We start from the raw sequence: 25,414 nt of genomic DNA, 5'->3' as shown, positions 1-25,414 counted from the left end.
GGAGGAAAACTTCCTCCACACCATCATCAACTACCTCAAGCCGACCCAATCAGAGGTCAATAGAAGACATGATACAATTGGAGAGATCAAACCCATTTAAGAAATTGCAATCGATGCAAGAGAGTATGACAAAAAAAACATGACGAAATGAAGAGGGAAATAGAAGTGAGAAGTGATACAGGAGAATTAAAAGACAAGATACAAAAGATGGATGAAAAGTTTGAAAATTTCCAGCAATTGATTGCAAAAAGCAAACAGAAAATACAAGAAATAGAAGAGAGGATAGAGAAAGAAAAAAAAGTGTAGATGAAATAAACAATAGACTGATCCAGGCAACAGAGTCAGAAACCACAGTAATATTCCTAGAGACAGAAAAAGCAGCACATTGTTTGAGATTCCAGAATATAGAAGAGGAGAAAGGGGAAGATTTACCAGACATTATGGCAGAGTTATTTGCAAAGGCATTAGGGACAGAGAAAGAAGAGATGCTGATAGAAATTGATGAAACATAGAATTCACACGAATTACGCAAGGAGGCACAAATTACCAAAGGAAGTGCATGTAAGATTAGTGAAGAAATCAATGAGGGACGAAGTGCTTAACAAGGCAAGAGATGAGCCAATACACTATAAAGAGAAACAACTAGTAGTTTTGAAACAGGTCCCAAGAAGAGTGAGGGAGCTGCAGAAGCCTACTGAATACCTACTGAATCCCTACTGAATCCCTACTGAATACCGATTATAAAATATTCGCCTCAATAGTAGCAGAAAGACTGAAGAGATTCTTGAAGGAGTTCATATCCCCTGATCAAAATGGTTTTATACCTAAAAGGCAGATAAGAAATAATATGAGAGTAATATTAGATACATTGGAATACTACGAAGCACATAATGAAAAGCAATTGGCATTGTTGTTCCTAGATGCTCAAAAGGTGTTCAATAGTGTGAACTGGCAATTCATGCTACACCAACTAAGATATATGGACTTTGGAGATACATTTATAAATATGTTCAAGGCAATATATACAAATCAGAAAGCTAAAGTGATCATGAATGGTGAGGTAACTGAAACATTTTCAATAAGAAAAGGTGCAAGGCAAGGCAGTCCATTATCTCCATTGTTATTTATCGTAATACTGGAAATACTAACTAGAAATATCAGGCAAAATGAGCAATCAAAGGAATAGAAATCAAAAGAGAAAAGTATAAACTACAAGCTTTTGCAGACAATCTAGTTTTCATCTTAGAGGAGCCATTAGAATCAGGCCCAAGACTCACAGAGAAATTAGAGGAGTACAGAGAGGTGGTGGGATTGAAGATAAATAAGGAAAAAACCAAAATGATAGTTAAAAACTTCACAAACAGAGGGATGAATGAATAAACGAAATGGGTATCCAGATAGTGAAAAAAGTGAAATACTTAGGAATCTACCTATCAGCAAGATGTACAACAATTAAGGACAATTATACAAAATTAATGTTGGATTTGGAGAGATGGAAAAGCCTGCAACTTTCTATGATGGGTAGTATAGCTACAATAAAGATGAATATATTGCTGCTTTTCTTATTCCAAACAATACCAATAAAATTAGAGAAGAAATATTTTGATGAGTTGAATAAAATAGTGTTGAAATCTATTTGGCAAGGGAAAAAATGAGAATAAAAGTGAAATTACTGCAAGAATCAAAAGGGAATGGAGGCTTTGGACTATCTGACTGGGAATTGTATCACCAAGCAGCTGCACTAACATGGATGAAAGAGTGGATAACCTTGAAGCATAGAAGACATAGAGGCATAGTATTGGAGGGTCACGGCCATCAACTAGGGTGGCATGTGTTTCTCTGGTACAGGAGAAATGCGACACATTGATACTTCCAAAGATATTATGTAAGGAACACATTGTTATCAGTGTGCAATAAAATTAAGCAGTAAAACTACATGAAAATACCAATCTGGCACTCCACTCTAGAAGCACTGATACATCCAAATGCTATAAATATTGTGGGGGGCGGGGTGTCTTATAAAGATATATTAAATGAGAATGGTGAACTGAAAACTAGATTAGAATTAGGAAATCAAGGGGTGGAACTAGAGTAGTGGACATATCTGCAGATACAAACGTGTTATGTGAAAGATGTGAAAACATGGGGTTTTTATAGAGAACCAACAACATTGGATAAGATATTAGTGGGGACAGATGACAAACTGATAAAGATGTTATATAATTACTTATTAAATTATAAAATGGAAGAAGAGCAAGTTAAAGAGACGATGATAGCATGGGTCAAAAATTTTGGACATAGTATAGATTTGGATAAATGGCAAAAGCTTTGGGAGAGAAATCGGAAACTGACAATGGCCACATCCTATAAGGAAAATCTCTATAAAATGTTTTATAGGTGGCATCTGCCCCGGCAAGATTAGCTAAAATGTTTAAAAATATGTCCCCAATCTGTTGAAAATGTAAACAATCACCTGGTAATATTACAGTATGGCCTCCCCCAATAGGAAGTCCCAGCATGTTTTATAGGCATGAAATGAAATTAAGCCCCCCCCCCCCAAATTAAGGCCTATATTAAAACATGCGAAATGGGGAATGGTGGGGGGGGGCTTGCTGTTAGGAAGTACTTTTGTTGCATACCCGGATATTGTGCTGCCTGCGTTGACCCCAATATGAAGTGCCCCACCAATGCCGAGGTCAACATCCAAGCCATCGCTGCCCGCCCGCCCAAAGATGCAAGGGGGGGAAATTAAGTCACCTCCGAAAAGACAGCCTAGCCATTTTTTCGGGGCTCAAAAAAAATAAGACCTGGCCTTATTATATGAGAAACACGGTAGTAATCCAGAAAGTATTAGAATGTGGACAAAGTCACCCTAGAATTAAAAGGCAAAGAAAAGTCCAAGTATATGTGATCAGGGATAATTGGTATGAATGGCTGAATAGTAGGAATAAGAATAGTAGGGATAAGAAAAATGGATATAAATGAATATAAATGTATGGAGATCTGTATATGTAACAACGATACCACAGTGTTGATAAAGATGAGAATGAGATATGTAAAAGTGAAAAGGCATTTTTTTAAAAATAGGATATATGTTATTCTGTTTTTACAACTGTTTTATAGTAATTGGAATGTCATGGTCAATTACACTGTATTCAATATATATATATATATATATAAACAATAAAAAATATATTCAAAAATTTAACATAAGTAGAGGAGGTTTCGGTCTTCAGACTGGGAGCTGTATTACCAAGCATTGGCACTTACGTGGGTGAAAGAGTGGATTAATTTGAGGAATACATGATTATTAACACTGGAAGATCATGATCTGCAGTTGGGATGGCATGCCTTTTTATGGGACAAGAAGGGTAAGATACTATACTATTTCCAGAGGAATCACATTAGGAATGCATTACTGCTAGTATGGACCACAATTAAAGAGCAACACTATCTGAAAGTGCCAGTCTGGTTATCTACAATGGAGGCATTGGTACATCCTAATGTCATGAATATGGAAAAAAATCATACAAGGATACAAGGACATACTAAATGAAGGGGAAGAATTAAAAACTAAAGAAGAACTAAATAGATTAGGGATTGACCTATCATGGTGGCCACAATTACATATACAAACCAGATATGAAAAAGATAGGAAGGTGTATGAGTTTTATAAAGAACCAAATGAGCTAGATCAGATTCTAATGGGAGGAAGAACAAGTAAAAGAAACTATGATAATTTGGGCTAAGAATTTTGGCTGTGCAATAGAACTGGCAGACGTTATGAGATAGAAATAAGGTTACAACGTCAACAGCATATATAAATAAAATTTCTATAAATGTTTTATAGATGGCACCTTTCACCTGCAAAAATAGTGAATACATACAAATATCACTAAATAAAATAGTAGTCCATTTTATTACAATTCAATAAAAATTACTCAATTACGTTTTTCTGGGAAGGGAGGGGGAAAGTGAGAACAAAGAAACTTTGTAACACTGCCAACTAGAGGCTTGAAAATATTTTAGTGGAGAGAACTGTGGAGAGAACTGTGGAGAGAACTGTGGAGAGAACTGTGAAAGACTCCTTCTCAAGGACTTTGCATCTTGATAAGATAGAGGGAAGAGCGCGGGAGAATATTATTACAGGTGTTCTTCTGGACTTCTATCAACAATCTAACACTTGAAGCTTGGTTTTGAAGTTTGTGGAGAAGAGAGTCATAATAAGAGCCTTGGATAATTAAATAAATTCCAGTGTGTTTTCTTCTATTTTCTTTTAGTTGTGTTACCCCTCCTTACCAGCTCTACTGTAAACTTTTATTTTTGCAATATTTTTATTTTTGCCTTTTATTTTAAAGGGAAAGCCTCAGAATTTTTCCTTTTTTCTTTTTTTTCATTGGGATTTTTGCTTCTTCCACCCATGTTTTTGGTTTATTTTGGTTTCTTTTTATTATTGAGATCTCTCAATTGAATTAAGGTGTGAAGAACCTGAAGAAACTTTTTTCTTATTTTTTTTCTTATTATTATTGGGCTTTTTTCTTATTATTTTTATCCTTTATTGTGGATTATAATTGACTATTTCATAATTGGCTTAAGGTCCAGAAGAACCTGAAGAATTTTTTCTTTTCCTTTTTCCTTTACTATCACTGGGCTTTTTACTCTTTACTATTTTTATTTCCCACTTTGGATTATAATTGGCTACCTTACTAATTGGACTAAAGTCTAAAAGAATTTGAAGGTCTTGAATCATTCAAAATGAGTAGGAAACTCATACCTTCTGGCGTCTCTACCTCTACTTCTGCCTCCCCACCATCTGGAGGACAACGTTTAATTCAGACAATTTTAAAGCAAGATAAAGAACAAGAAAAAGTGACCCTACAGAAGATTATGCAAGGAATCCAAGATCTCAAGACAAAATCAGATACCATTGAAAAGAGAACAGAGAATATTGAACAAAGAATAGAGCACAGTGAACAAAGAACAGGGAAGACCGATGAAAAAATTGAAAATATCCAACAAATGATGGTGATGTATGATGAGAGATTCCAAAAAATTGAAGAAGAAGATAAACAAAGAGAGGAGAAGATTGGAAATACTGACAGCAGATTAACAGTGGTTGAGCAGATAAAAGTGGGATGCTGAAGTGGGAGATGGATAGGTCAGAATTCTATCTCAGATTTCAAAATATAGAGGAAGAAAAAGGACAAAATTTAGCTGCAATAATGATAGAAATTCTGGCTGAAGCTTTGGAAATAACAGGAAAAGATGATGGATGGAGTAGATGAGGTATACCGAATCTTTACAAGATATGCGATGAGAAACAATTTACCAAGAGAAGTTCACATTAGATTTACCAAAAAATCCATTAAAACACAAATATTACAAGTGGCAAGAGAGAAGATATTGAAATACAAAGACAAGGAGATTGTAGTTTTAAAACAAATAGAAGAGTGAGAGAGATGAGAAGAGAATATCGATTTTTGACTAAAATGCTATTGAAAAAGGAGGTGAATTATAGATGGTTGATTCCAGAAGGACTAGAGTTTACATGGCAAGAACAGAGACACAGAATTGATTCAATTGAGAAAGCAGAACTTTTCTACGCAGAATTTTTTGGAAGGAGAGAGGAAGAGGCAGAAAAAGAGGTTTCACTAATTGAATTCCAAGAGGACCAAATGGGGACTGAAAAAGAAGAAGGCACAGTAGGTGGACAGGTGGAAATCAAAGAACAACATGAACCAAGATCTACGAGAACTGTCAAACCTAATTACAAAATATAATCATGGAAGAGAAAAAACTGATTACAATGAATATAAATGGACTTAATTCGGCTGTTAAAAGAAGGAAAATTTTTCATAAATTAGAGAAATTAAAATTTGATATAATTTGTTTACAAGAAGTACATATTAAAAAACAATATGAACAATTGTTAGTACAGCCAAAATTAGGGAAAATATTTACTTCTTTGACTCAATGTAAGAAAAGAGGAGTGGTTTTATTCATTAAAGAGGCTATCCCAGCAAAATTGATTTATACCGATGAAGATGGAAGAGTATTAATGGTGGAAATAATGGACAATAATATAAAAACACTCTTGATTGCAATTTATGCTCCGAATGATAAACAAGAAGAATTCTATAAAAAATTATACATGAAAAATTGGACTGGACTATGCCAATACAGTTATGATGGGAGATTTTAATAGAATTGTGGACAATAAACTGGACTATACAGCAATAACAACAAAGCAAAACAGAAAGACTCTCCCTAAATCCTTTTTTAAAATGATAGATGAATTAAATCTAAAAGATATATGGAGAGAAAGAAATGCTAAAACTAAACAATATACTTTTTATTCAAACAGACATTTATCATGGTCCAGATTAGATATGATTTGGATCTCAACAGAACTAATATCTAACATTCAAGAAATAAATATTGAAACAAGTACTTGGGCAGACCATAATCCAATGACAATTAAATGGAAAGGACAAAAAAAAAAGATCGAGATGGATGCTAAATAATACTATTTTAAAGGAAAAAGATTTTATACAATGGATTGAGAAAGAATTGGCTTTTTTCTTTAGAGAAAATAAAAAAGAAGATACCGTATATACTCGAGTATAAGTCGACCCGAATATAAGCTGAGGCACCTAATTTTACCACAAAAAACTGGGAAAACCTATTGACTCAAGTATAAGCCTAGGGTGGGAAATGCAGCAGCTACTGGTAAATTTCAAAAATAAAAATAGATACCAATAAAATTACATTAATTGAGGCATCAGTAGGTTAAATGTTTTTGAATATTTATTTCAAAGAAAAACAGTAAACTAGCTCTGTAAGTAGAAAAGAGAGTCAAGAAAACCAATATGGTATCAACAATAACTTTAAAAGTACAAAAACCTTAGCTCAATCAGCAACCAAGCTAAAACACAAGAGTTAAAATCCTTCAAAACTGGATTCCTCCTCATCTTCTGTATGTCCAAACAGAGCTTCAACATTATCTGGTGTGAGGCTATCAGCATAGACATTGTCGTCATCACTGAGTTCGCAGTCATCACCATCACTGCTGTCGTTCTCATACAAAGCGCTGTCTTCACTGCCATCCATAGCATTACTAATGCCACATTTCTTGAAGGCACGTTGCACCATGTCCTCTGGAATCTCTTCCCATGCATCACGAACCCACTTTGCTATTAATTCTATGTCGGGCTTCATCAGATTTCCAACTTTTGTCAATCGGGCTTGACCAGATGACATCCATTCATGCCACATTTTTCGCACACAGTCTTTAAAAGGTTTGCTTAAACACACATCTAGGGGCTGCAATACAGATGTAAGCCCACCTGGAATAACGGCCAAAGTAACTTGAGAAGACTTTGCCAATTTTTTTATGTCATCAGATGTGTGGGCTCTGAACATATCCCAAACTAGCAATGATGGTTTTTTCTTTAAGGCTGTTCCTGGACGTCCATTCCAAATTTCTTCCAGCCATTTTTTTGTTCCGTCTTCATCCATCCAGCCTTTAATATGTGCACGCACTGTAATTCGTGGTGGGAATTTGACCTTTTTAGGCAAGGTCTTTCTTTTAAAAATAATGACAGGCCGCAGCTTAGTTCCATTAGCCAAACATGACAGAACGACTGTGAAATGGTTTTTTTCATTTCCTGTGGTTCTGAGTAAAATAGTTTTTTCTCCCAAACTTGCCACAGTTCTGTTGCTAGGAAGATCAAAGGTCATAGGTGTTTCATCCATATTCCCAATATCTCCCAGGTCAAAGTTATGGATCCTTCTTTGTTTTATGATGAATGAATGGAATGACATCACTTTCTCATCAAGGTCTTTTGGCAACTTCTGTGAAATCTTTGTTCTTTGCCGCAAACATAAGGCATGTCTATTCATAAAGCGGGTACACCATCCTGCTGACACAACAAAATTTTTAATGCCTGGTGCTTTTAATTTGTCATCTTTAGCCATTTGAAGGGCACGTAAGCGAATTCCCATGCGTGTCACGCAGTAACCATTTTGACGACACTCCATAACCCATTTATGCAATTCAGTCTCTAAGCTTCATATGAAGGCTTTAAACCACGTCGAGCTTTTTTTGCCTTTGGAATCTTTTCCAAGTCAGCTTTCCTTTTCCGCCATTCCCTCACTTGTTTTTTGTCAACACAAAATTCCCTACTTGCAATACTGTTATTGCTCTCTTCTGCTCTTGACACAACCTTAAGTTTGAAACCAGCTTCGTATGACCTGCGTTTTTGTTTTGGTCCAGGATTAGACGTATTGGGATCCATTTCTAACAGGATAAAAAAAAAGACTTTGAAAACTTTTGAACAGTACGCATGCACTCATATTATTTGTGGACAAAAGTGGATATTCATTCAGGCTAGAGTGCTTTAAAATGTAAATGAGGTTAGTTTCACACACACTCATGCACACCGTTACGCTTTCCATAAACTATTTTTTAGTGCATGACAGATGAAGTGCATGACAGATGACAGTCCTCTTAGGAAACTTTAGATCTTAACTGGCATTACATTTAAAATCAAACATGTTCACATCCTTAACATCTCAATATTTTTCCATGGCAAAGTGTTTCTCAAATAATAATCCATAGAAAATTCTCACCCACCTGCATTGACCAAATAAAATAAATACTAATATTTTGAACATGGAGAAAGCTGTATACCTATCTGCCATTTAGCTGTCCAAAATGAGAAGCCAGCCTGGGGAGGGGAAGGAAACTCATACCACAAACATGAGATTCTACCCATTGACTCTTGCTAAAGTGCATGATAATTGCTAAAGTGCATGATAATCCTTTTTGTAATAGCATGTTAACTAAAGAAGAAATGAATTTGAGGGATGGTGCTCGTAGCAAACTTTCTCTGCTTGGATTTTGGCTCAGAAGTCCTGAGAAACAATCACATTTCAATGGGCTTTAGTATCTTGGAGAAGAATAAAGGGTCTGAGATACTTTTCTCTCTGTTGATAATGGTACTTCTCATCAATCAGGTGGTGGGCTATGAAGCAGGAAACAGACCAAGTGTACAGAGTGAGAAAAAAAGTTTCACATAGATGTCATGATCCAAATCAGAAAATAAACCAGGATAAGGCTCAATCCAGGTTTTAGTTAAGAACTAAAAGTTGCAAACTTCACATTTCAACTTTTTAATTTTCTTCAGGTTTTAGCAGCCCCAGTGATAATGGTAACAGCACTGAAGTAATAGTAGACTTCTATGAAATATAACTAAAAGGCATGTTGCTTTCATTAGTGTCAAGATGGCATGAATTAACATGGCATAAATACTCAATTGCAAGTTAACTTCATTCACTCTTGGCATTAAAAAATGCCACGGGGAGGGAATTATTATCTAATTAAAACTTTCACTAGGACAATTGAGAATAAGTTTGATGTTCACAATTTCCTCTTTGAAAGAGACCAGTAAATAGAGAACAAGAAGATGAAGAAAAAGAAGTGTGTTTTTTCACACTTTTCACACTGCAGTGAACAAAAATGGCATCGTAGGAACAGGCTTATTCTCAGTCCAACGGTTTGTTTCTGATTTCTTCCCTGATTTAAGGGAAATTTGGGAAACGAGCTCACTATCATGAAAGGTTTAATTGATTCACTAACCCAAAAGATGATGCTTGAAAATTTCGTGGAGAGAGAGAGAGATATCATAAGAACGGCTACTGCTTTTTTCACCAGCCCTGGGCATTGGGGGCTTGCAAGGGAGAGAGTGACTCCTGCCTCCCACTGTCATCATCATCTTCTTCTTTGGGGTTAGTGAATCAATTAATTTGGGAAACGATCTCACTATCATGAAAGGTTTAATTGATTCACTAACCCAAAAGATGATGATGATGATGACAGTGGGAGGCAGGAGTCACTCTCCCTTGCAAGAAACGGCAAGAGCCGTTCTTATGATCTCTCTCTCTCTCTCCCCGGAATTTTCAAGCCCTTTCCAGCACGTGCGATCTGCCGCTGCTGCTTTGCACCTTGCAAATGCAAAAACCCCGGGATTTTGCATTTGCAAGGTGCAAAGGGGCGGCGGCGGATTGCGCGTGCTGGAAAGGGCTTGACTATTCCGGAGAGAGAGAGAGAGAGATCATAAATGAATCAGTCCGCTGCTTTCAGTCGCTCAGGAGGAGGAGGAGGAGGAGGTGGTGGCGGCTCGCATTGTTTTCTGAGCCCGCGAGCCTAGAGCCTAGAGCTCAGAAAACACATGAGCCGCCACCACCACCTCCTCCCAAGCAGACTGAAAGCAGCTGGGGCTGAGGAAACGAAGCCAAGTGGAGCCGAAGCCACCTCGGCTTGCGTTGTTTTCTGAGCCCGCAAGCCTAGAGCCTAGAGCTCAGAAAACAATGCGAGCCGCCACCACCACCTCCTCCTCCTCCCGAGCGGACTGAAAGCAGCTGGGGCTGAGGAAACGAAGCCAAGCGGGGCCAAAGCCACCTTGGCTCATGTTGTTTTCTGAGCCTGCGAGCCTTGCTGGCTGCCTCTGCTTCCTTAGGGGCGGGGAAGGGGGCTCCATCTGGACCAAGGGTGAGTCTCCCCCTCAGTTTCCCCTGAAGGATCTTCAGTCGCTTTTGCCTTCTCCCTACGTCTTCCCTCTGTTAAAATCCCCCCCCGCCTCCCCCCACACACTTATTTTCGGGCAGATAGATTTCGTGTCTGAGCATTCTCACATGGGTTTTTTCAGAGGGGAATCTCACTCGAGTATAAGCCGAGGGGGGGGGGGTTTCAGCACAAAAAATGTGCTGAAAACTCAGCTTATACTCGAGTATATACGGTACTTCAATTCAGAACGTTTGGGATACAATGAAGGCATACGCTAGAGGCTTGATAATAGACTACATAAGAAAAAAGAATATCAGGAAAAGGCAAGCCACTAAAGTTTTCGAAGATGAGTATAAAAGACTTGAAAAAGAACTACAGAAAATGCCACAGAAAAAAGATATTAAACTAAAATTGGACATAATTAAACATAAGATGGGTCTAATAGAGAAAGAAAAATTGGCACAGAAAATTAGAAGTGCTAAACAGAACTATTTTGAAGATGCAAATAAACCAGGTAGATGGCTAGCATATAAATTGAGAAAGGAGAAAGAATCAAGGAAAATATCGCAGTTAATAGATGATCAAGGTCAAGTTTGCTATGGTAATAAAGAGAAAAAGGAAATTATTCGAGACTTCTACGGGCAACTATATAAGCAAGAGAATATTGATGAGGAAAAAGTCAAACAGTATCTACAGAATCCTAATCTACCTAAGATATCTAAAGAGACTGAAAAAATGTTAGAAAGCAATATAACAATGATGGAATTAATCGAAGCACTTAAGAAACAAAATAATGGGAAAGCACCAGGTCCAGGTGGGCTTCCGGCAGAATTCTACAAAACACTAGAAGAATCATTGAGCATTCCATTGCTAGAAGTCATGAATGAAGCTATGTCAGAGAAGATGATACCTAAAACATGGTCAGAGGCTTATATTATACTTATTCCAAAAGAAGAGGCTGATCCATTGCAAATCAAGAATTATAGACCTATTTCTTTACTAAATGCAGACTATAAAATCTTTGCTTCAATCTTGGCAGAAAGACTTAAAAAATATCTAAATAACTTTATTCATTCAGATCAAAATGGATTTCTGCCAAAGAGACAAATTAAAGACAATATGAGAGTAATCCTGGATACTTTGGAATATTATGAGGCACATCCTGAAAAGCAAATGGCTTTGATATTCCTAGATGCCCAAAAGGCATTTGATAATGTGAACTGGAGATTTATGTTACTACTACTGGAACAGATGGGTTTTGCCATAAAATTTATCCAAGCAATAGAAGCTATATACCATAAGGAAACGGCAAATGTAATGATAGAGGGAGAATTCACAGATTCTATTAATATAAGAAAAGGTACAAGACAAGGATGCCCTCTATCACCTTTACTATTTGTATTGACTTTGGAAGTGTTGAATAGAAATATTAGAGATGATAAAAGCATAAAAGGAATGAAAATTAAAAAGGAAGAATTTAAACTGCAAGCTTTTGCGGATGATTTAGCCTTTATTTTGGAAGACCCTTTAGAAACAGCTCCAAAACTATTGGAAAAGATAGAGGCATACGGTGAGGTGGCTGGTCTGAAAATAAATAAAGATAAAACAAAGATTTTGACAAAGAATATGTTACTAAGACAAAGAGAAGAACTGGCAGACCTATTGAAAATTCAAGTCATGAACAAGGTTAAGTATTTGGAGATATATTTGACATCAAGATGTAGTACATTAAAAGAGAATAATTATATCAAACTTAAACAACAGATAGCCTTAGATTTGAAGAAATGGGAAAATCTACAATTGTCATTAATAGGGAGAATCTCAACAATCAAGATGAATATCTTACCCAGAATTTTATATTTGTTTCAAACAATAACAATTAGGCTCGGAAAAGACTATTTTGAAGATCTAAATAAAATTGTGTTGAAGTATGAAGGTAAGAAAGTGAGAATAAAGCTAAAACTGTTACAAGATGCTAGAAATAGAGGAGGTTTTGGTTTGCCTAATTGGGAGTTGTACTATCAAGCTGCAAATCTGATGTGGGCCAAGGAATGGATAACATTAAGAAAGACCAGATTGTTGAAATTAGAAGGTCATGATTTGCTGTTGGGTTGGCATGCCTTTTTATGGTATAACGGAACTAAAACACAGGGTTATTTTAGAAGACCTCATATACAGGAGTCTTTGTGGTTAAATTGGGAGAAGATCAAAAGACAATATTATTTGAAAATTCCAGTTTGGTTATCGACCATTGAAGCATTTTCCTATCCTATAATTTATAAGAAGGAACAAACAGTTAGATATGGGGAAATATTGGATGAAAAGGGTGAACTTAAATCGATGCAAAATTTAGAGCAGGGGTGTCCAACCTTTCACCTTCCCTGGGCCACATTAGAAGATGAAAATTTGGTTTGGGCCGCACATAAAATAAAATAACAGTAACAATACCTGATCATCCAAAAAACCCATAGAAAACATAGTTAACATATTAAATTTATTTGGAAATGAAGTTAGTGAGATGTTTTTATTATTAATTATTTATTAAAAATTATTTATTTTTTATCACAGTTTTTTTTATCACGGTTTTTTTATCATGGTTTATTTTCCGGCCAAATTTTGCGGGGGGGGGGAGAAAGCTCGCCCGCCTCGCGCCTACCTCTCCTCCTGCAAATGGCCCGGCTGGATGAGGCAGGACTGGAAGGCAGAAGCAGCAGCAGCGGCGGGGGCAGAAGCAGCGGCGGGGGCAGTGGCGGCGGGGGCAGAAGCAGCAGTGGTGGTGGGGGCAGAAGCGGAGGTGGCGGGGGCAGAAGCGGCAGCGATGGCAGGGGCAGAAGTGGCAGCAGGGGCAGAAGCGGCGGGGGCAGAAGTGGCGGCGATGGCGGTGGTGGCAACAGCAGGAGGTGGCGCTCTGACGGCGCCTGCTTTTTCTGTTGCTGCTTGGCCTGGCGCTCGCCTTGCCCTGCCTCGCGCCTGCTTCTCCTCCTCCTCCTCACTGGCTCTGGCACAAAGGTTGGGGTGGGCACTGGGCCGCATTACAAGGTGACCTGGGCCGCATGCGGCCCTTGGGCCGCAGGTTGGACAAGCCTGACTTAGAATTTTAGATAATAATGACTATATAAAAAGATATTTTTTCTTTTCTTTGTTATTGATATCATATCTATAAAATGTTTTCAGGATAGATTTGGTATGACTATATGATTTGTTATAAAATAAGCTAAGTAAATTATAGTTATCTCATAAAGTATGAATGAATAAAATTATAATCAAATGATTGTTTAATAGTGATATTAGGATATATAATTTTTGATTGATAATATGAGTTATTATGTAATGTAACTGTAATTGGGACTACGAAATGAATGCACAAAAACTGGCAAACCAACCAACACACTGTTTGTATATTTATGAAAGAAAGCTGGATGTTTTTATGTTTTGTTTGTTTTGTTTGTTTTTAAAAATTAATAAAATTGTTTTCAAAAAAAAAATTACTCAATATACCTCTACAGTTCCAACGTCTCAATATTTAAACACTCCCACAGAGCCAGTTATTAGTAAAATTTAATCAATCTTATAGTTATGTCTTCAAATCCCTTAAGTTTATAAAATTTTAAATTCTTTAGTATTTTATAGTCTTTTAATTTTCCAATTATTTGTCTTCCCAATTGTTCAGATTTTAAGGTCTTATTTTCCTTCTTTTTTCTTTTCTTCTATCACTTTTCTTCTTTTACCTCATATGATATTCTGTCAAGAATCTGGTGGAGACTGACTGAGGGAGAGGAGAAACAGCCGACAGGGAGTGGAAGAGACCAGAGGTTGTGGAGGAGGCTGGGGAAGGGCAGAAGCCGGCTGAGCAGTCAGAGGAGGACCCAGGCCCATCTCCTAGCCATCCTAGGGCATGCAGGGAGGAGAGGATAAGGGAGAGATGTGGCCTACTCGAGAGGAGAGAGCCTCTTCATGGGCTGCAGGTGTGAGAACTGCATAAGAGTTTGGACCTGCATTCTGGCAAACGCTGGAGACAAAGCATGTTTCATTTTGGTCTGAAGTTACTTTGGTTGGCATCCTTCCAACAGACTGTGCCTTGTTATCTCCTTGAATTTGGTAAATACTTCTCCTGTTCCGTTGTGGAAATTTCGTCATTATTGTTTGTTTGGTTTTTATTTCACCTTTATCTATTTGTTGAATTTGGACTGTATTGCTTTCTTTTGAAGATTATTTTTGAGTACGTTTTATCTCCAACTGAGTATTATTGAACAGTGGGGCCAAGTTGGAGACATTAAAGGACATTTATTTACATTTTGGATCTTGTTATGTTTGTGTTACACTCTGGGTCATCACAAGTCCACTATGTCTTCTGCAATCTTTCAAGTCCTCAGTCCAATAATCAGTTTCAATAGAATGTAGTTATTAGCAATTTAACTCATTTTAAAAATCTTCAAGAGGGGAGTAAAACTCAGTAATTCAAAAAGTCCTAATCGCCTTCTAAGATAAAGTCAAGGTCAGGCCGTTTTCCAGGCTCTGTATACCTTTTTCTGTTATGTATATTAGACATTCCTGTATTTTCACTGCAAGTTCTCACGCTGTAGTGCTCTCTTCTTCCAGAGGATGGGATTCCTTCCAAGTTCCAGCATTAAACAGTATGTCAAAAACAGCTCTATTTTCCAAAAGATCCAGAGTATTTAAGAATACAAATAAAAAAGATGGTTTCTCCCAAAAATCACCTTTCAAGATGTTTAGCTCTTTTCCAGACTTTCTATATTTTAAAGCTTCCTTTTGGCATTCGTTCACCTCTTAATTTTCAATCTCTAAACTTCTCCATGCATTTAATCACAACTTCCTTAGTGCTTGGAAATTATTTTTAAAAATTCTTATATTTAAATCAAGTCTTTGAAGTAAGAGTTGGATATTATCTCACACAGTTTCAATGCTCTGGCCACACACTGCTCCAGCACTAATCTTTTGGTCCCGGTTGTCCCAGTTTGTGACTGCCAAAAATGGCCGTTGTCCCTGCTGCCTCTCAGAAGAGCTTGTTTCTGACCTAATGAGGAAATTGCAAGTTCCTTTGGTCCACGAAGCGCCTCTCCTTTCTTCACTGCCCCTATAAGGTAGCTTTGACCCCATAGGGTCTCCTGACAGCAGTTGTCGGCTGGATTTCATGGGGCTCAGCACAGTCCGCTAATTTTCAATCCATTCTCACCTCGACATCAACTGGAAGTTGTGGAATTTCTTAACTAACCTATCAGCTTTTATATCCCAACTTTAGATCTAAGTGGCTCCAGGCAATGGCTATCCCTTCCATTGGTAATAGGTATTGTAGCCTCCCCTTATATAGTCTGGAATCTAGTATTCATTGTACCTTGTAATGTGTCTCCCTTTACACTATGATTGGTTTTGGGACTTTCCAGTCTACTGGCCTCAGTTGAGATCTTATTACTGGCTTTAATGAGCTGCTGTGGAAAACTGGATGCACTTTCCCTAGGAGGTGGGGAAGATCAGTTCCATCATAATAGGATTAATGATTTTCACGATAGGAAAATGTCCTATAAACTTTGGCCCTAGCTTTTTACAGAGTAGCTTTAACCTTAGATATTTGGTGGAAAGATACACATTGTCCCCTAATCAGAAAGGTGACTGGGTGGACAGATGTTTATTGACTTGCACTTTTTGCATTTTCACTGTTTCTCAAAGGGATTGTTTAGTGGTTGGTTTCCCACACTATTCTCAATGACTCCATCCATTTGATTAAGCTCATGGAGGAAGGTGGCTCCCTAGGGAGTTCAGGCATGGGAATGAATTCCATGCCGGTTGTGATTTTGAAGGGGGTTAGTCTGGTGCTACTGTGCACGATATTGTTATATGCTATCTCAGAAAAAGGTAGGTCTTCCATTTAGTGTGCTGGTAATTGACATAGCACCTTAAATATTGTTCTATCATTGCGTTAGTCCGTTTCACTGCCACATTAGTATTCAGATGAAAAGCCCAAGCTAAGTCCCTGGGAGGACCGAACAGATCTAATAAATTCCCTCCAGAATTTAGCTATGAATTGGATCCCCTGGTCCAAAATAATTATTTTAGATACCCTGTGCAGCCTGTAGATGTGCTTAACAAATAGTTTGGCCAGCTTGTGTGCTGATGGGAGGATGGGGCAGGCTATAAAATTGGGCTTGCTTAGAGAAAAGATTGGTCACCATCCAAATGGCCATACCCCCACTCTCCCATGGATGGGACAGATCAGTTCCTTGTTGGAGCAGCCCTGGCGGTTTTCCTGGCTGCTTTTTCATTGCAGTGTATGTTGCACAGCTTTTGATATAGTTCTCAATGTCCTTCTTCATCTTTGGACACCAAAATTGCCTCCTTTGACAGATGCAAGACTTTTAGGAACCCAAAGTGTCCTGCTTGTTTTGCATTATGGCTTCTTTGAAGTACTTGGAGGCGAAGATTGTGGGGGCATACAGTTTAGCACATTTCCAGGCTAGTCGATCTCTAAAGGCTTGTTGTCCTGGCACCATGAGTTGGCTGGAAGCTTGATTTGGTGCTTTCATGTCAAATCCCCACCCCTCATCGGCTCTGTGCCTTTACACCTGTTTTTCTGGTGGTGACATATGCCATTTTTGGGTAGGCATGGACCACTTCCTCATGTTTGCTGTTGTATTGTGGCATTTGTGATAAGGCATCTGCCAAAAGGTCTCCCCCCCCAGATTACTTTAAAGTGAAAGTTAATTGGTTGAAGTACTGCGCCCACTGAACCTGCTTAAGTTAAAGTTTCCACAAGGTCCTAAGCACCTCTAGGTTTTTGTGGTCAGTCCATACTTCAAAAAGGACTTGGCTTCCCTCAAGGAAGTGTTGCCATGTTAGCAGGGCCCAGCAGACTGCATACGCTTCCTTTTCCCATACTGCCCACCTTCTCTTGGTCTCTGTTAGCTTTCGGAAAGTGTAAGCACATGTTGTAGTTTCCCCTTGGCATTTTCTTGGAGAAGGGCTGCAGCCACTATCACATCCCTGGTATCCACTTGGACAATGAAGGGGTGTTCAGGGTCTGGGTGTTTAAGAATTGGTTCTTTGGTGAAGAGCCTCTTGAGTGTTTTGAATGCCTTCTGGTGGAATGCCACAAGGCATTTGAAACACTCAAGAGGTTCTTCAGGGTCCACTTCAGGGATTACCCTGGCCAGGGTTTCACTCTCCCACCCTTAATTTTCAAAAGTTTGGTGATTGGGAGGGCAATTTCAGCAAAGAAGGGGATGAACTGTCTATAAAAATTGGCGAACCCCAGGAAGCTTTGGAGCTACTTATGGGTTCGAGGAAGTTACCAGTCTAGGATGGCTTTGACTTTTCCTGGGTCCTGGTATCCTAGATAGTCTAGGCTGTTCTTGTGGAATTCATAGTTAAGATAGTTTGGCAAATAGGTTTGCCGCTAGGAGTTTTTGAGTACCTGGCATACCAATATGATGTGCTTCTCCAGGGTTTCAGTGAAGGTGAGAATGTCATTTAAATATACAAGGACATTTTGTTTGTCCCTTTTAGCTATTAAAATATTAACCAGTTTTATTTGCAAATGATTTATAACTGTCAAAATCATTCTTGTATCTTGTCAATTTTAAATCCATATCCAGAACAGTCTGCTTCTTAATTATATCTTGTCTACTTTTAAAAATTCATTTTTATTATAACAGACAATCTTACATAAAAACTCTGTTGTTATCATTGTTAACAAATGTTTTTGAATTCTCAAGTGTTTAAATAATTTTCTCCATTCTAATTAGTGGGTCTTCTTCAATTATAATGTTTAGTTCTTCCTGGTTCCCTCTAGTAACTAGTCTCTTATCATGTTTTCCTCTAATCCACAACATTTTCCCAGGGAAAGATTTCTTATGCTTAAATTCAAAATCTTTATGTATTTTAATAGGATTTTAAACAAACTACGGGAAATATTCTTATAATTATTTCATAATTTTATTTCCAGTCAATCTGGCTTCTTAGTCGATTTTAAAAATTTCCAAAATCAACATTCTAATAATCTTTTGCTGCTTAGTTCCAAATAGAAAATCTTTTCTTTAAGTTCTTAAAGTTACACAAAACTTCTTTCACCTAGTATTGAAGAAAATCACCCAATGCAATAAAACCTGTCTCTCTGAAGATTCTTAATATCCCAAAAGCAATTTAAAGCTATATCCAATGAAACCAATTAAAAAAGGAAATGAGCAAACTTGATGTCGCTTTTAAAAGCTACGAACCACCACAAAGCAAACTCTCCTGGCTCCCAAAATTTACAACCCACTGAAGTCCACTGTTTACAATCCCATCATGGGGAGCAGCCATATGAAAATGATCCTAAGTCTCTCCTTCATCTAGAGCAGGGGTCCCCAACTCCTGAGCCGCTGCCCACTACCGCCAGCCCATCGCTTGCTGGAACTGGGTACGTCTGTCTAGTCTGATGGAAAGAAGGACTAGGGGTGACATGATAGCAGTCTTCCAATATTTCAGGGGGCTGCCACAAAGAAGAGTGAGTCAAGCTATTCTCCAAAGCACCTGAAGATTGGACAAGAACCAATAGGTGGAAACTTATCAAGGAAAAAAGCAACCTAGAACTAAGGAAAAATTTCCTGACAGAACAATTAATGAAACAACTTGCCTCCAGAGGCTGTGAATGTTCCAACACTGTTTTTAAGAAGAGATTGGATAACCATTTGCCTGAAGTGGTGTAGGTTTTCCTGCCTAAGCAGGAAGTTGGACTAGAAGACCTTCTAGGTCCCTTCCGACTCTGTTATTCTATTCTATCCATAATAAAACAATGGTAGTACCTTCCAGCTTTATAAAATAAAATATTGAATTTCACCAGTATATCATTTTTGCAGAAATTGGTAAGATTATATGCTACACCACCAAAGATGTGAAAGATACATCAATTCCTTAAGTTTATATGATATCAACTGTTGTATTCTGCAGAATGAGTTTTGTTCATTTCACTGTGTGAAAATAAATTACAAAAATGTAATTGATCTTTTTTACTTTAATAATATAAGTATTGTGTAAAATAAAGTGACATGTCTAAAAAGTCTCTGCAACTGGAAAACCCATTCATGCCCAAAGAGTAAGATCAATAACCAAGCTAGAATCTGATGGCTTGGTTTGATATGTCAAAAATAATAAATGAACCAAAATCATGGACAACAAAGATATGATTATTATCAATGCTTGGCATAAAATTAAACTTTGTTTATATAGCAATGTTATGGATATTCCTGATTTTAATATGTGATGAGAATGAAATAGCTCCCTAACATTCATCCAAGGTGTGGTACAGACTGTAGCACAATATGTAGTTTGCTCATATTAGAACTATTTCAATATGGGCTCAGTAAGTATTTTATTTATATATTTCAATTTGGTAGGCTGGAGGACTCTATCCTGTTTTATTAAAATTATTTGTAATGTGCATATAATTATAGACATTTGTCTGCCCTTTTATATGTTATGATTACTTTACCAATAGGCTTATCCATATGAAAACTATTTTGTGAATTCCCATATCCATAGACTTTATTAATTGCATCTAACATTCACCTAAGATTCTATAATTGCCCTCAGATATAAGAAGTTTTGAAATAATCAAATTTAGAAATAAAACATACATTTCTATAAATTACAGTTGCTTTTAATTGTGTTTCTCTGTGATTTTAAGTATTAAGCTAACAAAAATTGACAAATGTGTTTATCAGATCTGTAGGCATCAGGTTTGGGACTGATTTTATTATACCTTAATAAAAGGTATAATAAATATCAGTGCCTTAAAATTTGAACTATATATAACTCATTTTTTAATGCAAGTTATCAACAATGATCAAAACTCACCAGATATTGTATTACTTATTTTGACAAAGATCTTCTCAAAATCTGCAAAGTCACTCCAGGAGGATTGGAACATATGCATGAAACGATTGATATAGAGATTTTCCATTCTAAAACCCCAAAAACAGCATACTGCATGGTTATAGTTATAACATGACTTTCTTCCATGTCTCACACAATTTTTACTTGTTTAAAATATCATTTTGCTTCAGCTTGTAATTTTTGGAAATCAGAATCTGGTTATAAATCAGAATGTACAGTAAAGATGTTTTTATACCACACTCAGATGGACAAAAATCCTTGCATATGGTTCTATCCTGCTGCTAGTCATGGTTGATAATTGAAGGAATGAATGTTATATGATTCTAAAGATAATTTCTATCTTCTTCTGGAATTCAGTGTTTTACAAACGTTTTATGTCCTAGGCCCATGATGGTAAACCTATGGCATGTGTGTCACAGGTGACACGCACAGCCATTTGTGCCAGCACGTGAGCTACAGGCAAACTTACCCAAAGGTATTTTACGAAAATACCAGAAGTGACAAAATGGGGCTAGTTTTCAGCCTGCAAAGCCTGCAGAAGCCTTCCTCAAGCCTTTGGGAGGCCAAAAAAGGCCTCAAACCCGCCGAAAACCAGCTATGAGGCATAGTGCTGGTAAGGGGGTGGCAGTCAGTGGGTGAGTGGGTATTGCACACGCATGCGTAGAGAGCGTGCGTGGATGCGCATTGCCTTCTTGGTGCTGGCACGTGAGCACGAGTGTGCAAGCACGCACACAATTTTTGGCACAGAAGCCCAAAAAGGTTAGCCACCACTGTCCTAGGCCGACTCCTCAATAAAATATAATCTTCTGATACTCAGTTTACTAATTATTCTAGTAGTAGAGATATAAAGTAAAATGTGTTATTTTCCTGACCATTTTGGAAAGGAAGCCTGTTTTCCAAAAGGTACAGGAAAATTTTTGCAAGCAACAATTTCTATAGTTTTCACAAATGCTACCAGCAAAAAAGAGGATGAATGAATCTTCTCCAATTTGTAAGGATCATCTTGCATTAATGCCTCATCCTATCTGAAATGTTCTAGAGATTATCCTCATGGGAAAAATCATGATTTTTGCTTGCAAATTTCATTTGTCAATAGTTTTGTCAATTGTTAGAATGTAAAAGCTTCAAAATCTAAATAAACCAGGCAACCTTTGTCTCTTTTTAAGTTTCTGCTTAAACTAAAATTTTGATGGTGATGTTAAGAGCCATTTGTGATTTCCAGGTAAGTCAACAGGAATCATGAATTTTACTTTAGGTCTGGAACTTCAGAACAGTGCGATGACTCAGCAGTTAAGATGCTGGGCTTGTTGGCTGGAAAGCCAATAGCCGGGGTATGAAACCAGATTGTTGTGTGAAGGAGTAAGCTCTGGTCTTAGCTAGATCCTGCCCACCTAACAGTTCAAAAGCATGCAAATGCGAGTAGCTAAATAGGTACCACTTTGATAGGGAGGAAATAGCGCTCTGTAATGCCATGCTGGCCACATGATTGAGGGAATATCTTTGGACAGCACTGCCTCAATGGCCCTTGAAACTGAGATAAGCGCTGCCCTCTATAGTCGGTTATGACTAGCGGAGTAAAATCTGCAGTCTCCTTTCCTTTTCTGGAACTAAACTAAACAAGTAGCCTTGGATTTCAATCAAGGATAGGAGCATCCTAGACTTGGGTATAAGATGGGCAGCTATATAAATGTTTTAAATTAATTAAGTAAAAAAATATTCCCCCAATAAGAATTGCATTCCATTTTGGTACTATCTCAGGGGCAGCAACATGTTGGGTAGAGCTGAAGCAAAGAATAATTAAGGTCAGAAACAAAAGTATCATAGAATCATAGGACTGGAAGCGAACTTAGAGGTGTTCTAGTCCAACCCCTTGCCCAAGGAAGGAGTCCTTATACCATCCTGGACAATGGTTGTCTAATCTTTTCTCCAATGATGGAGCACCCAGAATTCCACGAGGCAAGCTATTTTACTGATTTATTGTTCTATCAGAAAATTCCTTCTTAGTTCCAGCCTTGATCTTCCTCTGATGATTTTCCACCCATTGCTTCTTGTCCTTCCCTCAGTTGTATCATTTAGCCTTCAGATACCTTATCTTTGTTGCTCTTCTCTGCACTCTTTCTAGGGCTTCAGCATCTTTTTCATATTGTGGTGGATGCAATATTCCTAGTATGGCCTTAGTAGTGTATGCTATCACTTCTCATGATCTTGATGTTGTATGTTAATGCAGCATAGAGCTCCATTATTTCCTTGTTTCCCGCCTGTTTGCCCCGTGCACCCTGTATGCTATGATTTGCCTGATGACATTCCTGCTGTGTTGATTTACCTGATTATGCTCCTGTTTGCCTCTCTTATTTACTGTAAATATATTTATTTATATAAAACCACAAGTTCTTGTCAGTGTCTCTGACTCTATTTGGACGTTGGCTGTGCAATTCCCTGACATTACCTTTCTGTTGTTTCAATTTCTGAGGGAGGCACCCCGCCCTGTAAGATTAGTTCCTTACAGAGCCAGTCTCATTACAAACTCCTCCAATTTTGCAACATTCTAGCATAGGGGTATCAAGGCCCACGGGCTGGATCTGGCCCTTGGGGTGCTAAATCTGGCCCACAGGGCTGGCCTGGAAATATCAAAGGACTGGGCTGCAGTGCCTTTGCCAGCTAAAATGGGCTATGGGGGGCACATGTGAGCCCCCCATATCCTGTTTTCAGCCTCCACTGCCTCTTGCAGTACTCTACTGGCCGAAAACGGGTCACGCGGAGACCCCGCAAGGCACCCACAAGGCTCGTTTTTGGCTAGCAGAGTGCTGCTGGAGTCTGTGGGTGCTGAAAACGGGGTACATGGGGTACAGCCTGTTTTTGGCTGACAAAGTGTTGTTGGAGGCCAGCAAGGCTGAAAAAGGGCCATGCAGGGGCCTCACGGAGCTTCTGCACTGCCCATTTTCAGCCAGGAGAGTGTTACAGGAGGCCAGGGAGGCCAAAAATGAGGCACCGGGGGGGGAGCACATGCAGCCTCCTGCACCTTGTTTTGGCCAGCGAGGTACTGCAGGAGGCATCTATCCCGTCTCTCCCCCCCACTCCCTCCCCCCTGGCCCATGGAGAACTACAATGCTGATCTGGCCCTTGAAGAAATCCAGTTTGATACCCCTGTTTTAGCAATACTGTAGAGTTTTTTTTTAAAGGAGCTTCCATTTTTTAAGGAGGCTCCAAAACTGCACAAACAATTGGAGCCTCCATAAAAAATGGAGACGCCCTTTAAAAAAAACTTTACAGGATCTGAGAATAGAACCTGTTGCAAAATCAGAGGAGTTTGTCATGAGGCTGGCTCTGTTAGGAACTGATCCTACAGGGCTGGGTGCCTCTCTCAAAAACTGAAACAGCAGAAAGTAAAGAGAGAGCTTAGGGGAGACCTAATAGCAGATTTCCAATACCTGAAGGATTATTACAGGAAAGAGGGGATGGATTTACTCTCCATAGCATCTGATGGCAAAACAAGAAGCTATGGGTAGAATCTTGTCAGAAAGAGATCCAACTGGAAATAAGGAGGAGTTTCCTGTCAATGACAATGATTACTCAATGGAACAGCTTGTCTTCCAGAGTTGTGGGTGTTCCACAGCAGGACATTTTCAAGAAAAGATAGGAGAATCATTTGTCCAGGATGGTATCAGAACCCTGCCTTGGGTAGGGGGTTGGAGTAGAAGATCTCTGAGGTCCCTTCCAGCGCTATGATTCAACGATTCAATACCAAACTATGGTCTCAACCTAATATGAGAGTCGTTACTATACTCACGCTTTGGTGTAATTCAAGATAAAGTCAACTCCCTTTTCACTGTCAAATTGGATGTTGCGAGGCAATTCCTTATGATATTTGGCATCTATGTTCAAAGGAAAACCTGGATGCCATTCTGCCCATCTAGGTAAAAATAAGAATCATTGAACAGAAATCTTTGAGTGATTTTCAGGACTAAAACAATAAAATATTTTAAAATATTAATATTTCAGATCAAGGAAACAAATGGTTATCAGTTCTTTGTTTTAAAATCCAACTGGGAGAACTCTGGGGAGGAAAAATTTGGAAATGACTGGCAACTGAGATGGATATAGATAATATAGAAGAATGGCTATCGAATTTCTTGGAATACATGTTGGAATATATTTTGTATTGCAACAACTACAGGACTGAGGGGTTCTTGGTGCTCTTTGGGTTTTTCTTGCAGATATTTCATTACCCTAAACTAGGTGACATCATCAGTGCAACGAAGGAGTCCTGTTTGCTGTCATTTTATATTCTGTGACTTGCCTGTCTACATGGGTGGTGGTGGTCTTTGAGATTCTTTGGTTGAGCAGTTTACTAATGGCTCTTTGGCAGTTTCTTGATTGGGGAATTGTTTGCTTGATTGTTGTCCATTAAGACTTAGATTAACCTTGGAGTTAATCTAAGCTGATATGGGTGCTGATTACTGATGAAGAGGTGCTGGAGTCTTTGTTTTTTTTTAGCTGGTTGATTGTCTCTTTTGCATATATTAGAAGTTGTAAATGTCTATGTTTCTACTGATAGCAGATTTAACAGATTAACAGAATTGGAAGGGATCTTGTAGGTCATCTAGTCCAACCCCCCTCCAAGCAGGAGACCCTACATCATTTCTGACAGATCAGTCCAGTCTCTTCTTGAAAGCTTCCAGTGATGAAGCTCCCAAAACTTCCGAAAGAAAGTTGTTCCATTGGCTGATTATTCTGTCAGAAAATTTATCCTTGTTTTTAGGTTTAATCTCTCCTTGAGCAGTTTCCACCCATTATCCCATCCTTGTCTGACCTTTGGGTGCCTTATAAAATAGCTTGACCCCTTCCTCTATGTGGCAGTCTCTCAAATATTAGAATACTGCTATCATGTCTCTCTTGGTCCTTCTCTTTACCAGACTAGTCATGCCCAGTTCCTGCAATCGTTCATTGTATGTTTTAGCCTCT

General features: G+C 38.3%; 2 protein-coding genes across 4 annotated transcripts in view; both read right to left on the bottom strand.

The window, feature by feature from the left end:
* Positions 1–25,414, bottom strand: part of ALOX5 (arachidonate 5-lipoxygenase) — a 220,152-nt gene that overhangs the window by 155,704 nt on the left and 39,034 nt on the right. For all 3 annotated transcript variants that reach the window (XM_026718714.2, XM_087930534.1, XM_087930533.1), the window contains exons 4-5: positions 24,240–24,362; positions 20,414–20,520 (exon numbers count right to left, since the gene is read on the bottom strand). In XM_026718714.2, the coding sequence (XP_026574499.1) occupies positions 20,414–20,520; positions 24,240–24,362 (230 nt within the window). The remainder of the gene's footprint in view (positions 1–20,413; positions 20,521–24,239; positions 24,363–25,414) is intronic.
* On the bottom strand, positions 6,786–8,616 carry POGK (pogo transposable element derived with KRAB domain). The gene is made up of 2 exons (XM_087930535.1): positions 8,462–8,616; positions 6,786–8,389 (listed from the first exon to the last, which is right to left on the bottom strand). The coding sequence occupies exon 2, from the start codon at positions 8,038–8,040 to the stop codon at positions 6,940–6,942; it is 1,101 nt and encodes a 366-aa protein (XP_087786661.1). The 5' UTR covers positions 8,041–8,389; positions 8,462–8,616; the 3' UTR covers positions 6,786–6,939.

Source organism: Pseudonaja textilis, chromosome 3 (genome assembly GCF_049901715.1).
Source record: "Pseudonaja textilis isolate UNSWEBS1 chromosome 3, rPseTex1.2, whole genome shotgun sequence".
Classification (NCBI taxonomy): Eukaryota; Metazoa; Chordata; class Lepidosauria; order Squamata; family Elapidae; genus Pseudonaja; species Pseudonaja textilis.
The sequence above is the reverse complement of the archived record's forward strand: the minus strand, read 5'-3'. Positions and strand labels throughout refer to the sequence as shown.